Genomic DNA, 14,824 nt, shown 5'->3' with positions numbered 1-14,824 from the left:
ATGGCCTACTCCTGCACCTATTGTCTATTGTCCCCAATGGAACCTGTTCTCACCCTTAATAACTCTTTTGACTCCTCTCACTTTCTTCAAATCGAAGGTGTAGCCATAGGCCCATTATGCCTTGTTTTTTTTGTTAATTACGTTGAATACTCCTAATGCAGAACCCTTCGCTTACATGCCAATATACCCCCCTTCTCATCCCTGTGCCCTATTTGGATGCATCCATTTCTCCTTCCCACTCCCACCTTTCCACCTATATTCCCTCCTCTGGCCTCACAATTCACACTTCTGTCCTTGTCTCAAACCCTTTTGTCTTTTCATCCATGGTCTTTGTCCGACCATCTGCCTATCGATCTCTCCCTTCACCTACATTAACCTCTGAGCTCCTCCAGCACTAGGATTTCTTCTCAAAATTCCAGTATCTGCGGTTCCTTGTGTCTACAATTGAAATTTACTGGTATGAATCAAGAATGCGTTTGATACCCCCTTCACACTGTGACCCTGTTTTCCAATGTTTTAAAGAAAAATAGATACATAGGTGCAGGAGTAGGCCATTTGGCCCTTTTCGCCAGCACCGCCATTCAATTTGATCATGGCTGATCATCAAAAATCAGTAGCCCGTTCCCGCTTCCCCACATCCCTTGATTCTGTTAGCTCTCAGAGCTATATCTAACACTCTCTTGAATACATCCAATGAATTGACCTCCACTGCTTCTGTGGCTGATTCCCAACTCTCTGGGTGAAAAAGTTTTTCCTGGCTTATAATGCTTTCTCATGTAAGTGTAGTGATGGGGTTGACATAGCAAAAGCCTTCATAATAATAGTGAGTCTCCTGACCACAAGCCAAAACAAAGTGCATGTTCCTCCTGTGCATTGATGTTTGAGTAAGGATGTGACGCCCTGGAGCTTTTCAATCTGTATTCGTTGGTAGATATCTAGGAATGTATAAGGAAATGGCGGGAACCATCTGCAGAATAACAGCAATCAAAAACACAGGAAGGATGCAAGGAAAAAGAGAATGAAAGAAGAGACTGGCATGATTATCCCAAACAAGTACCAAAAATTGATGAACTTGAACCCTTCTGCCCCGCATTATGGACTGGCGATGGTTAACCACCCTCTTGTGGTAGTAGTGTGGTGTTGCATGGGTGACTAAAGGGCCTGTCCCACTTTCATGACCTAATTCACAACCTTTTTTACTCATGGACATTTTTCATCAGGCTAGAAAAACGCCCCAACCTACTTGATGCCACGAGGTCCTACGACTATCATCACGGCCTGTTACGACCTACCTACGACCTCGTGACGACCATGCTGCGAGTATGAGTCAAGGGCATACTCGGCAGAAGTCGTGAATTAGGTTGTGCAAGTGGGACATGCCCTTTAGTGTAACGCTGAAGTCCAAGTAAGGTAGAGGCATGTCTGTAAATAGCAGCTATAATATATTGTCATACAGATCAGTGCAAGGACACCAATTTATTCTGCCCTAACAAATAGTCTGCCTTTCAGTGGTGCTACTATTTTGTAATTATGAAGTAAGGAGGCAGGAACGTCCAGGAAATCTGACAAGCTAATATGTTTGAATGATGTTGTAATATTGAGCTAAATACTAAATGCTGGAGGTGCTCAGTGGGTCAGGCAGCATTTGGGGAAGATATGCACAGGTAACATTTCGGGTCCGGAACCTTCTTCGGACCATTTTCCAGCACCTGCAGGTTTTGTATCGCTGTAATATCGAGCTGTAGGCTTCATGTCTGCATGGGTTTGTGTGTCTTTATGTGTGTGAGAGAGTCTTTGCTTTGCCTTATTTGGAAGAATTCTCTAGGTTGTTGTCAAACCACCAGATGGAGCTGCTTCCACCTGTAACAATTTTCTTTCTTACTTTGATGTTACTCTGCGTGGCCCCAGAAAAGTAGAAGTTAATTAAAATTTCATTTTCCTGTTGTTAAGAACTGATTTAAAAAAATCCCTTACTGCAGCTTTGAAATGTGTAATCGAGGAGATACTTTTATGAGGTAATCACAACTTACTGGGACTTCCGTTTTTTCGATTGGAGAGTTACCTGAATCTCCATAAGGAATGTGGAACAATGGTTGTGGAATCCATGGTGCCCACAGATGTGGTCTTCCATCAGGTGCTGGGGTCGTAATGGAGAATGGAAAGAAAAAATAATGAAAATTACCTAAAAGAGAAAAACATATTAATGCAATTTTGGAAATTAAATGCCCTTAAGCTACAGAATGGATTGACTGATTGGATATGCAATTGGATATGCCCTTTGTTTAATACTGGGGATGGTGGGATATGGATTATGTGCAGGCAGATAAGTGATGGGCTTGACATCATGTTCGGCACAAACACTGTGGACCGAAGGGCCTGTTTTTGTGTAAATATGGTGCCTCCTGCATGCAGCTCAGTAGATTATTCCTGTACACTTGCTGATCGGATTCATGTATGGTGATATTCGACTGTTTGTAAGGAAAATAATTTCACTGTGTTAACAATGAGCATGTGTGACAATAAAACCACATTGACTCTATTCTAATTGCTGTTGTTTCCTGACAGGCCATGTCCTTGGATGAAAGTGATGACCAGGCAGTACCTATTAGTCCTGTAAAGTCTCATGGTTCCACCGGGAACTTGCTGCAAGACATAAACGACAGCACTGAAGCAACTGAACCAGCATTTCGAAGGCGAGCCAATACCTTCAGTCACATGCCCTCCAGCCGCGAGCAACCAAAGCAGATCATCGCCGAGACCCCATCCTTCCCCAAACCAAAACTGATGAGGTACCACTCAGTGAGCACAGACACGCCACACAAACAAAAGTAAGATTTGCTAATACTTTACAGACAGGACTCCTCTCGTCGTAGTTCTGTTTTGTGTTATTTGCCTGGATCAAATTCTTTGCATCAGATTTATTTGCTACTTAAAGTGAATGCTCTCTAATATGCTGGCCTCAGCTGGAATTTAAAATTGATCAAACAGAACTTTGAAGCCGTGTCAACCCCCTCACTGACCTCCCACTCAGTCATGAGCACGTACACCCTCTTCAATTCTCAAGCCCTTTATCCTCTCTCTCAATGAGATGATTCCCTGCTGCCACTGCTGAAACCCAAATGCATCCTTCAGAAGAAGAGTCTTGACTCGAAACGTCTCCTATCCATGTTCTCCAGAGATACTGCCTGACCTGCTGGGTTACTTTAGCCATGTGTCCATTTGTGTATTAACTAGCATCTGCAGTTCTTTGTTTTTGCATCGTCTGGATTAATTCTAAAGCCATTTTTGTTGTTCTTCCTATGTCGTTAAACAAAGAAGATCGAACGATTCAGCACATTTTGGGCAGCACAATGGCGGGCACAATTGTTGCCTTATAGCGCCAGAGACCCGGGTTTGAGCCGGTCTACAGGTGCTGTCTGTATGGAGTTAGTCCGTTCTCCCTGTGACTGCGTGTGTTTTGCCCAGGTGATCCGTTTTCATCTCACACTCCAAAGACGTATAGCTTTATAGGTTAATTGGCTTCAGTAAAATTGTACATTTCACCTCGTGTATGAGAGTGCTAGTGTATGTAGTGATGGCTGGTTGCCATGGACCGAAGGGCCTGGTCCCGCGCTGTATCTCTAAAGTAAACTAAAGCACAGGAATTGGTGCTTCCGCCCACAATGTCCATGCCGAACACACACCCTTCACTTCCTCCAATGTCTAAAGTGCAGTATCCATATCTATAACTGCATTCAGCCTGCTCTGCCTTCACCTCCATCCTTGGACACCAGCACTTGTACCCTGCCACCCCATTTACCCAAGACCCACACACCCTTTCATCTCACCGTCGTGTGCAGAACTTTCAGCTGCCACCTTCACCTGCTGGTCCAACTGCGAAACCCTTCAGTTCTTTGGTTTTCCTTCGTATTCTTGCAAACATTAACCTTTTTTTGCCAAGAGAAAGTATTCCTCATAAAGTGGCTCAACATTTAGTACTTTCATCTTTACGTGCCTTGGGATATTTCTTTTTATTTTAACATTTTCTGGATATATATTACTGATAGATGTAGGGGGGACTTAGCACAGTTTATGAATGGACTGGATATGGCTATGAATTAGGGAACAGAGTAGTGAACAGGATATTTCATGCTGGATATGAACATTTCTATTCCATGAAAGTAGCTTCAAGGATTCATTTAGATGTCCAGAGGAGAATAATGTTCCTTGGATAGTTTGTAGAGAATGAAATTTCACATCTCGTCAGAAGCCACACAGACGCACCCTCGTTGAGACCAGGGTGGAAGATTTCTTCAGCAATGCATTGCTGTTTCAGTCTGTGCCTCGTTGCACATCCATATCTGAGCTCTTCTCTCCTTTTTTCCCCTCTCAATGCACTCTCTCCTCTGATTGAAATGGGAGTGTTTTGGAGAGGAATCTGCTTCGTAAGGGTTCATCAATTGTTCGGAGGTCTGACAGTTGTTTTGGTGGGCAGCTTTGATTTTGCCATGATTCATGTATTGAAAGCCAATGTGATACTAGGTCCACTGTTCCAATTGATTTCACAGGACCTTTCTGGGAGGGAACCCTGGCTCTAAGAAAGGCCTAGGCTGGAAATGTTACTACTCCTCCTACAACTGTTGGAGTGCAGGAAAGGGACCCTTAGCCTGGCAGAGGGCAAAGTCCTGATCCCAGTGGACCATGATATCTCTTCCCCATCAAATCTGAATCTGTAGGCCGAGGCATCTGGCATCGTGAGTGGGTTAACATATGATGAGCCTATACTCGCTGGAGATTAGAAGGATGATGGGGCATCTCATTGAAACTTACTGAATCGTGAAAGGCTTATATAGAGTGGATGCGGTGAGGATGTTTGCACTAGTGGGAAAGTCAAGGACCAGAGGCCACAGAATCAGGATAAAAGGACATTCCTTTAAGAAGGAGATGAGGAGGAATTTCTTTAGTCAGAGGGTGGTGTATCTGTGCAATTCTTTGCCACAGAAGGCTGTGGAGGCCAAGACAATGGATATTTTTAAGGCAGAGATGGATAGATTCTTGATTAGTACGGGTGTCGGGGGTTATGAGGAGAAGGCAGGAGAATGGGATTCGGAGAGAGAGAGATACATCAGCCATGATTGAATGGTGAAGTAGACTTGATGGGCCGAATGGCCTAATTCTGCTCCTATCAGTTATGACCTAAACAAGGGTCTCTGGGGAACTTCAACCAGCTGGAAGGATAGGAAGCACCAAATGCCCCACGGAGACCATTAGTACAAAAGGGTCACGTCAATGAAAGGCGGAACCTCTCGCACTATATAATGAACAATGTCAAGGAATGCTCCTTAGTTAAAATCTCCAATCCCAATTGACTTTTCTGACTGGCTGCTTGTCTTTATCTCTCTTGTTTGCTGGAAAAGTAGCCCAAACCTATCAAACGATAACACTAGCAGCAAATGTGCACACCCCAAGTTGCACAGGCCTGTAGATCACCTGAGGGCTTCAACCTCCAGCCCAAACTTCCTTAAGTATTTGAAGACGAGTTCCGGTGGAAGGGATGGCGGGCTGATGGTAAAAAGGTGAGGCTGGTCGTTTTTGCATGTAGAGGTGTGTGCGCATTGTATTTCCAGTATTGCTTATCGCATGATGCGTGTGCTGGCTGGTACATTGTTGAAAGAACCAAGCAATTGTTCAACCCACGCAGGGCAGTTGTGGAGGAAGCACTGAGTACTCGATTCTGGTCGAGATTAATCTACACACTAAGACAATTGAATAAAAGCAGCAGGTTTATTTCACTACCTTAATCTATAAATGAATGAATTAAAACTGCTGCAGAATGTCATTTCTTTCCAAAATAGCTGATTTTTCAATGGCTTTTTTTCACCGTCTTGATCCTCTTGTTGCTTGTTTCATTGTTCCTGTCACAAAACAGCTTTGATGGGGTGTGCTTGGATGGATGGGGTGTGCTGCATGCACTAGTTTTACAAGTAACCAGCATTAACTTCGAGAGCTTAGTCTGCCTATTTTTTAATTCACTTTTGAGAGCTGGGCATTACTTATTGCCTGTCCTGAGTTGCCTCGGGGAAGGTGGTGGTGAACTGCCAACTTCAACAACTGCAGTCCCTCTTGTGAAGGTACTTTGAGAGTGCTTGTGGGCAGGACCAAGGTTATGTTTCCAAGTTAGGCTGGGGTGCGACTTAGAGGGGAACCCGTAGGTACTGGTGTTCCCATGCGTCTATTGCCCAAGTCCTACTTGGTGATTAAGGTTGTGAGTTTGCGAGGTGCTGTTTGCTAGGAATAAGTGTTTAACGTGTTTGATGGGAGATCAGGCAAAAAGGATGCTTTCTCCTGGATGATGTTGAGCTTCCTGTTGGATTCTAGTTTTGAAATCAGACCATACTGCTGAAGATGCAACATTTTCTGTCTGTTGGCTTCAAAGGATTTTGTACATTGTACATCTGGTCTTCGTATTTACATAGAGGGTAATAATGGAGAAATAGTCGCAACTAGATAGGTTGATATAAATGACCATTTCAGTCAGATTTAAAGGCCGATTGATGCCAAATGTGGAATATTTGCCATTACTCAATAAATAATGATTATGTGTATTTAAAGTCAAAGCAGTAGCTTTGCTCGATCCGACCCGTGTTTCTTGTGCTTGACGCTAACATTATGATCGAGTGTACTAGTTCTCCACCAAGCAAACCAACATCTTATTGATCAGAAAACATAATAAGAGAGTTCTTCCCAGATTTCATAATTTTCGCAGCTGGCCAGTGGTGATGTCTCTTGTCCATGTTGCTGAAATTGAGTTTCAGGTTGGGGGCCAAGTCTGGAACCTGCGACTTCTCCCTCAGCAAAATCTGAAATTTAAAATGGTGAGATTGCCTTACTTTGCAAATGTATGTTTGCATTGGATCGACTGGGCTTATATTCACTGAAATTTAGAAGGATGAGAGGAAATCATATAGAAACATATAAAATTATTAAGTATTGGACAGGCTGGATGTAGGAAAAGTTTTCCCGATGTTGGGGGAGTCCAGAACAAGAGGTCACAATTTAAGAATAAGGGGTAGGGCATTTAGGACTGAGATGAGGAAAAACGTTTTCATCCAGAGAGTTGTAAAGCTGTGGAATTCTCTGCCATAGAAGGCAGTGAAGGCCAATTCACTGGATGTATTCAAGAGAGAGTTAGATATAGCATTTAGGGCTAATGGATATGGGAAGAAAGCAGGAACGGGGTACTGATTTTGAATGATCAGCCATGATCATAGTGAATGGTGGTGCTGGCTCGAAGGGTCAAATGGCCTACTCCTGCACCTATTTTCTATGTTTTCAGCTGTAGATTTGATTTAACAGTGCGCCACTTTTGATCATCAGCGTACGGGAGCAGGGTGGATGAAACTTGACTGGTTTATTGAAATATTTTTTTTTTATGTTAGAACACAAACCACATGTCCAATCCCTTTGACAAGTGTTTATGTGATTCAATTTTCTGAAAAGTACACCTATTTTGCTACAATGATAATTGAAAGTCCATTTGTTGATTTCTCCAGTTTGAGTTGATTGAAAAGTATTTATTGATCCGTTTGAGCAATGTCTTGTTCCAAATGGCACCGCTGCATCTCTATTGTGCTTCCAACTCTGCCTTTTATTGTCTTGCATGTTCTTACCTGTCAATGATTTTTGCTTGTGTCAACCTGAATTCTGTATACTTCAAACATCTCTTAAGAAAATATTAGTGTTTTACAAGGCCTTTAGAAACAGTAATCCACTTTCTCAATTCTTTCAGATTAATGGGGGTCATGCATTTAAGTTGTTTACGATAAGTCAGGAAAACAAATTACCTCAAAGTTACGAGCACAGAGTGGCTGTTTTTGTGATTAAAAGTTCACAGCAAACAGCCTTGTGCTGTAAATAATAAATGTACCTTTCTGAGATTTCTGCTGCTCCCATCTCGCTTCACAAAATGAGGAGGAACTACCCGATTGTAATAGAGGGTCATCGAGTCATACAGCATTGAATCAGGCCCCTTAGTTCAACTTGCCCGTGCCGAGCAAGATGGCCCATCTAGGCTAGTCCCACCTGCCTGCGTCTGGCCCATATCCCACTAAACCTTTCCTATCCATGTTAGACACAAAATGCTGGAGTAACTCAGTAGGACATGCAGCATCCCTGGATAGAAGGAATGGGTGACGTTTTGGGTCAAGGCCCTTCTGCAGACTGCCAAACGGAGGATGTTGTTAAGCTGGAAAGATTGCAGAGAAGGTTTACGAGAATGTTGCCAGGACGTTGCCAGAATTTTAAGAAAGAAATTAGAAAAGCTAAAAGAAGATATGAGGTTGCTTTGGCAAGTAAGGTGAAAGTCAATCCAAAGGGTTTCTACAGCTATATTAATAGCAAAAGGTTAAGGAGGGATAAAATTGGTCCATTGGAGAGACAGAGTGGACAGCTATCTGCAGAGCCAAAAGAGATGGGGGAGATATTGAACAATTTTTTTTCTTCGGTATTCACCAAGGAGAAGGATATTGAATTATGTGAGGTAAGGGAAACTAGTGGAGTAGCTATGGATACTATGAGGTTCAAAGTAAAAGAAGTACTGACACTTTTGAAAAATATAAAAGTGGATAAGTCTCCAGGTCCTGACAGGATATTCCCTAGGACATTGAGGGAAGTTAGTGTAGAAATAGCCGGGGCTATGACAGAAATATTTCAAATGTCATTAGAAACGGGAATAGTCCCCGAGGATTGGCGTACTGCGCATGTTGTTCCATTGTTTAAAAAGGTTTCTAAGAGTAAACCTAGCAATTATAGACCTGTTAGTTTGACTTCAGTGGTGGGCAAATTAATGGAAAAGATACTTAGAGACAATATATATAAGCATCTAGATAAACAGGGTCTGATTAGGAACAGTCAACATGGATTTGTGCCTGGAAGGTCATGTTTGACTAATCTTCTTGAATTTTTTGAAGAGGTTACTAGGGAAATTGACGAGGGTAAAGCAGTGGATGTTGTCTATATGGACTTTAGTAAGGCCTTTGACAAGGTTCCTCATGGAAGGTTGTTTAAGAAGGTTCAACTGTTGGGTATAAATGCAGGAATAGCAAGATGGATTCAACAGTGGCTGAATGGGAGAAGCCAGAGGGTAATGGTGGATGGCTGTTTATCGGGTTGGAGGCAGGTGACTAGTGGGGTGCCTCAGGGATCTGTGTTGGGTCCTTTGTTGTTTGTCATGTACATCAATGATCTGGATGAAGGTGTGGTAAATTGGATTAGTAAGTATGCAGATGATACCAAGATAGGGGGTGTTGTGGATAATGAAGAGGATTTCCAAAGTCTACAGAGTGATTTAGGCCATTTGGAAAAATGGGCTGAAAGATGGCAGATGGAGTTTAATGCTGATAAATGTGAGGTGCTACACCTTGGCAGGACAAATCAAAATAGGACGTACATGGTAAATGGTAGGGAATTGAAGAATACAGTTGAACAGAGGGATCTGGGTATAACCGTGCATAGTTCCTTGAAGGTGGAATCTCATATAGATAGGGTGGTAAAGAAAGCTTTTGGTATGCTAGCCTTTATAAATCAGAGCATTGAGTATAGAAGCTGGGATGTAATGTTAAAATTGTACAAGGCATTGGTGAGACCAAATCTGGAGTATGGTGTACAATTTTGGTCGCCAAATTATAGGAAGGATGTCAACAAAATAGAGAGAGTACAGAGGAGATTTACTAGAATGTTGCCTGGGTTTCAACAACTAAGTTACAGAGATAGGTTGAATATGTTAGGTCTTTATTCTCTGGAGCGCAGAAGGTTAAGGGGGGACCAGATAGAGTTCTTTAAAATGATGAGAGGGATAGACAGAGTTGATGTGGACAAGCTTTTCCCTTTGAGAATAGGGAAGATTCAAAGAAGAGGACATGACTTCAGAATTAAGGGACAGAAGTTTAGGGGTAATATGAGGGGGAACTTCTTTACGCAGAGAGTGGTGGCGGTGTGGAATGAGCTCCCAGTGGAAGTGGTGGAGGCAGGTTCATTGGTATCATTTAAAAATAAATTGGATAGGCATATGGATGAGAAGGGAATGGAGGGTTATGGTACGAGTGCAGGCAGGTGGGACTAAGGGGAACAAAATTTGTTCGGCATGGACTTGTAGGGCCGAGATGGCCTGTTTCCGTGCTGTAATTGTTATATGTTATATGTTATATGACGAGGGCCTCTGCCTGAAGGAGAGGTGGGGCAGCATGGGATTTTATTCCTTGGAGGGCAGAAGGCTCAGCAGGGATATTATGGAGTTATGGTGTATAAAATCATGAGGTGGATATATTGGGTTAATGCATAGAGTATTTTACCCAGGGTAGAGGAATCGAGAACCAGAGGACATATGTTTAAGGTGAGATGGGAAAGATTAATACAAAGGTGGAATATTTTCACATCGAGGGTGGTTGATATGTGGAATGAGCTGCCAGAGGTAAGTGAGGCAGGTACTATAACAATATTTAAAAGATATTTTGATGTCTAAAGAGAGTGTTTGTGATAGCCATGTTTAGATGTGAGTGGAGGCTGCATCTCTATTAATATTCCATTGGAGCCAGCACTTGATGGAATTCAATGGGATTTTTGAGGCCGCCAAGATTGGTCTTGGACCATAAATCAAATAATCAATGCTTCTTGGCCATTGTCTGCCATTCTTAATTGGTTTCATCTGGCTGCCCAGACCAGCCTTCCACTCCTATAACATACATTGCATTTCCCAGTAATATTCCTGACAGCTTGTCTTTGCACCAGTAAAACTGACACATTCAGGGCTTTGTATTTTAGTTCTTGGCTTTCTGTTCATGTACTCCCCATTAGCCCAGTTGATGTAGACATGCTGTGCTTCATAAATGATGTCAATCCATGGGCATCTATCACCAAAGTTCATTAAAGTCAGGTTGGATATTTAATTGTTGGCTTCAGATAGTTTGAAATCCGAGTGGGAGAGAACCCTTTGGAATCTGGAAGTCTAGACTTGGGGGTTTCTCAGCTGGAAAAGAAAAATCCAATTCTCATATTGAGCCAAACTGTTTCAATAACCTGTGTGTCCCATGAGAAATAATGCATCCTAAAAATCTCATTTAACATTGGGCTTCAATTACAGTTTTTCTCTCGAGTTAAATCTTCTGCATAATACTTTCTTAAGAGATGCCTCTGTAAATCTGATGCTGTAGCTTTTTGAAAACTTTTAAGAACTGTTCCCCAGTAAAACTTTCTTTATTTTTGGAACTGGTATCAGCGCTTCTCAACTGAGCAGCCTACGATCAAGGCTTCCTTCTTCAACTTCTGCACCAAACTTTCTGAAATTTCTAGTTCCTGTAGCTCAGAACCACAGCAGCAAAAGGTAGGAATAGAGTGCGGATTGGTGCCTCTTGATTTTGAAGGTTGATTTATGATGTTTTAATCTGTATTTGTGTGGTGTGTATGTTAAAGACGTTGTTCGTCTGCTACTAAAGGTGGCTCTGTTTAACAATGGGTCACCTTTCTATTTGCCCTCACCTCAGCAATGCTGACCTTTATTGCCCAGCTCTACATTTAGCTGGAAGGTGGCGCCACGCTGCTTTTGATAGGCACAAGGAACTGCAGACGCTGGTTTACAAAAAAAGACGCAAATCCCTGGAGCTGCGGGACAGACAGCTTCTCTCCGGAGGGCATGGATCGGTGATGTTTCATGTTAGGGCCTTTCTACAGACTGATGGGAATAGGGGGGAGAAAGCTGGAAGGGAGGTGGGAGCTGGACAAGGCCAAGCAAGTGATGGGTGGATACAGGTGGAGGGATTGGCAGACGGTTAGACCAAGTCCAGAGAAGAAAAAAGAAAAAGCTGTCAGATAAGGAGACCTGCTCTGGTTTGACACAACTGAGAGGAATCAATGTCACAGTGAGCTAAATTGTGTTGGCAGTGAGCATCTCTTCCCCCCCCCCCCCCCCCCGCTGTGCACATGTTGCTATCTTTCCAATTTCTGCCCCTCTGTACTTCAGTGTGAACTCGCTGATTGCACTGGCCGATCTGTGGCTATGAATGGAACTGAGAGATGTGCGGTTCGTACAAGAAAGTGATGCCAGGGTAAAAGATCCGATTACATCTTAGTGGTAGAGCGAGTGTAAGGGGCCATATTGCACCATAGCTTGTGATGCTGTGTGGCTCCATACATTTGAATAAGGTTACGATATTAACTAAAAAAAAATAATTTGTCAAGTTTTTATCTCCTCTTCTTTCTTAATGTGACACCCTTTTGTCTCCTTTTCATCCCTGGCCTCCACGCATTGGCCTTTCAACCTCCCCTCACCCGTATCCCACCTATCACTTGCCAGTCTTTGTGCTGCCCCCAACGCATTTCCAGCTTTCTTCCCTCAACTACAATCACTGAAGAAATGTCTTGACCCGACCTGAAATGTTACCTATCCATTGCCTCCATAGATTGGCCCGCTGTAATACACCAACACTTTATATTTTACTTTTTATATAGTTTAGTTTAGTTTAGAGATACAGCGCAGGAAACAGGCCCTTTGAGTCCAGCGATCCCCGCACATTAACGCTATCTACACACAGTAGGGACCATTTACACTTATACCAAGCCAATTATTACACTTATACCAAGCCAACAATGCATTTCGTTGTCTCTGTATACCAAGCCATTTCATTTTCATTTTTTAACCTACAAACCTGTATGTCTTCGGAGTGGGGGAGGAAACCGGAGATCTCGGAGAAAACCAGTTTAAAATCAATTGCAATGATCTTCATATCTCTCTAATTAGTGAAAGCAACACCATCCTTTCACCACACAAGCTGTCGGAGATTGTCTGCATGGGGGAGGGTGAGGTGACTGCTAGAGGTCTGGTCACCACTGTTGGCATTGCTGCAAAACTGAGCTGTAGGGGTCACTGTGTGTCCACAGAATGTTACTGTGCGGGGAGGGAGGGGATAGAGGGGGAGGTGCCTGTGAGAAGAGAGTCGACTAGATCAAGTTAGCACCCATAAAAGACAGATAGTAAAGACACAAAGTTTCTTATTCCAAAGGATAATGGTGAACCAGCTGTTATTTTATGATGTTGAATCAACTTGATGACCACTTTTGCTGCCACCAGCTTTTTGTTTCCATTCTTCTAGCTTAGTTTTAGTTATTTCCTCATGTGATTTCCTCATAATCCAGCTTCAGTCTTTTATTCTGCAGGTCCCTTTCTGATGCTGCGAGATAGAAAAATAAAAATTTTAAGCATAACCGTGAATATAATTTAGTTTAGTTTAGCTATACAGCGCAGAAACAGGCCCTTTGACCCACTGAATCCGCACCAACCAACGATCCCCGCACATTAACACTATCCGACACACAAGGGACAATTAACTTACAAACCTGTACGTTTTTGGAGTGTGGGAGGAAACCGAAGATCTCGGAGAAAACCCACACAGGTCACGGGGAGAAAGTTGAAACTCATACAGACAAGCACCTGTGGTCAGTATTGAACCAGGGTCTCCTGCACTGTAAGGCAGCAACTGTACCACTGCGCCACCATGCCGCTCCACCTTTCTCCTACCACTTTGATGTTATTGAACTCATGGTCTCAGCATTGTGAGTGTGGTAGCGGTGTGGAATGAGCTTCCAGTGGAAGTGGTGCAGGCAGGTCCGTTGGTATCATTTAAAAATAAATTGGATAGGCATATGGTAGCAATGTTACAAAATTTTGAGATTTAAAAAATCAAGTCTGCCATTTATCCCATCAGATAAAGCATAACAATAAGTTTAATTTGACACATAATTCACTTTCATATCTCAAGTAATAAAAAAGTTATGGCCATTTTCATACTCGGAAATTAGCATCTTGTTCCCTATTGATTTTCTATGGACATAACAAAAAAGCTGTGATCGTGGACAGTCAAAAGCCCATAACCTTCTTAAAAATTAAGAGAACTGAATGAAATTTTCAGTTATCATAGATTGAACCATTCTGAAACAAATATAAAATAATCTAACTTGGATGACCTGAAATTAAAGCATATAATTAGTTAGTTACCCAATTGTAGCTAATTTCAAACTTCAATTTACTAGATCTAAACATCTATCTATTTCTTAATAAATGATTAACATTTTTAAATAGCCCAAGTGTCCAAATAATATTCACAAATAATTCACAATAAAACATGATTTTTAAATCTCATTTACATCAACTTATAGGCCAAATGGGAGGAATTTAGTGTTCAATTGCTGTAAATTAAAGTCAATTTAAATCGGCTTTCTAGTGGGTTCATGTGGAACGCGCTGGTTTAGAACGTTCACATTGCGCTAGATTTATGCCCTCAAATGCCCAGAAAAATACTGCGGGATATAAAGAGCCCAAAATGAACTACTCGCTATAGAAAACTTTAATTACAGGGTTATATATATGCCCCATTTAATGTAAAAATAAGGTACATACCTTTAATTGTTTGCTTTATAAAACCCTGGGGCTGCGAGAGGTTGCGGAGTGAGATAGTGGTTTTTAAATTACTCTAACTATTTTACAAGGCCATAAAAACTAATAATACCTTTTGCGACGGGGTTCAGCGATTTTCCGTTAATGATTTACTAGGCTGAACATTTTCGATTGCAACAGCCTAGTAAAAATCGCTTTTTAAACCCGCCCCCTCTAAACAGCGCCAAAATCACACACAAGGGGTGGGGCAGATGCTCAGCCACGATTCAGGTAGGTTTTGTAACATACCTACATATGGATGAGAAGGGAATGGAGGGTTATGGTATGAGTGCAGGCAGGTGGGACTAAGGGAAAAAAAGTTGTTCGGCACGGACTTGTAGGGCCGAGATGGCCTGTTTCCGT

The 14,824-nt window shown here is 42.3% G+C and overlaps 1 protein-coding gene across 6 annotated transcripts in view; it reads left to right on the top strand.

Annotated features, from left to right (window-relative positions):
• tbc1d1 (TBC1 (tre-2/USP6, BUB2, cdc16) domain family, member 1) overlaps positions 1–14,824 on the top strand; it is a 253,815-nt gene that overhangs the window by 130,577 nt on the left and 108,414 nt on the right. For 4 of the 6 annotated variants that reach the window (XM_055637685.1, XM_055637669.1, XM_055637677.1 and 1 more), the window contains exons 10-12: positions 2,566–2,828; positions 5,397–5,555; positions 11,252–11,356. In XM_055637685.1, the coding sequence (XP_055493660.1) occupies positions 2,566–2,828; positions 5,397–5,555; positions 11,252–11,356 (527 nt within the window). The remainder of the gene's footprint in view (positions 1–2,565; positions 2,829–5,396; positions 5,556–11,251; positions 11,357–14,824) is intronic. The other 2 variants (XM_055637691.1, XM_055637698.1) reach the window with 1 other exon arrangement.

Source organism: Leucoraja erinacea, chromosome 1, assembly GCF_028641065.1.
Source record: "Leucoraja erinacea ecotype New England chromosome 1, Leri_hhj_1, whole genome shotgun sequence".
Lineage (NCBI taxonomy): Eukaryota > Metazoa > Chordata > Chondrichthyes > Rajiformes > Rajidae > Leucoraja > Leucoraja erinaceus.
This window is presented reverse-complemented; position numbering and strand designations above follow the sequence as displayed.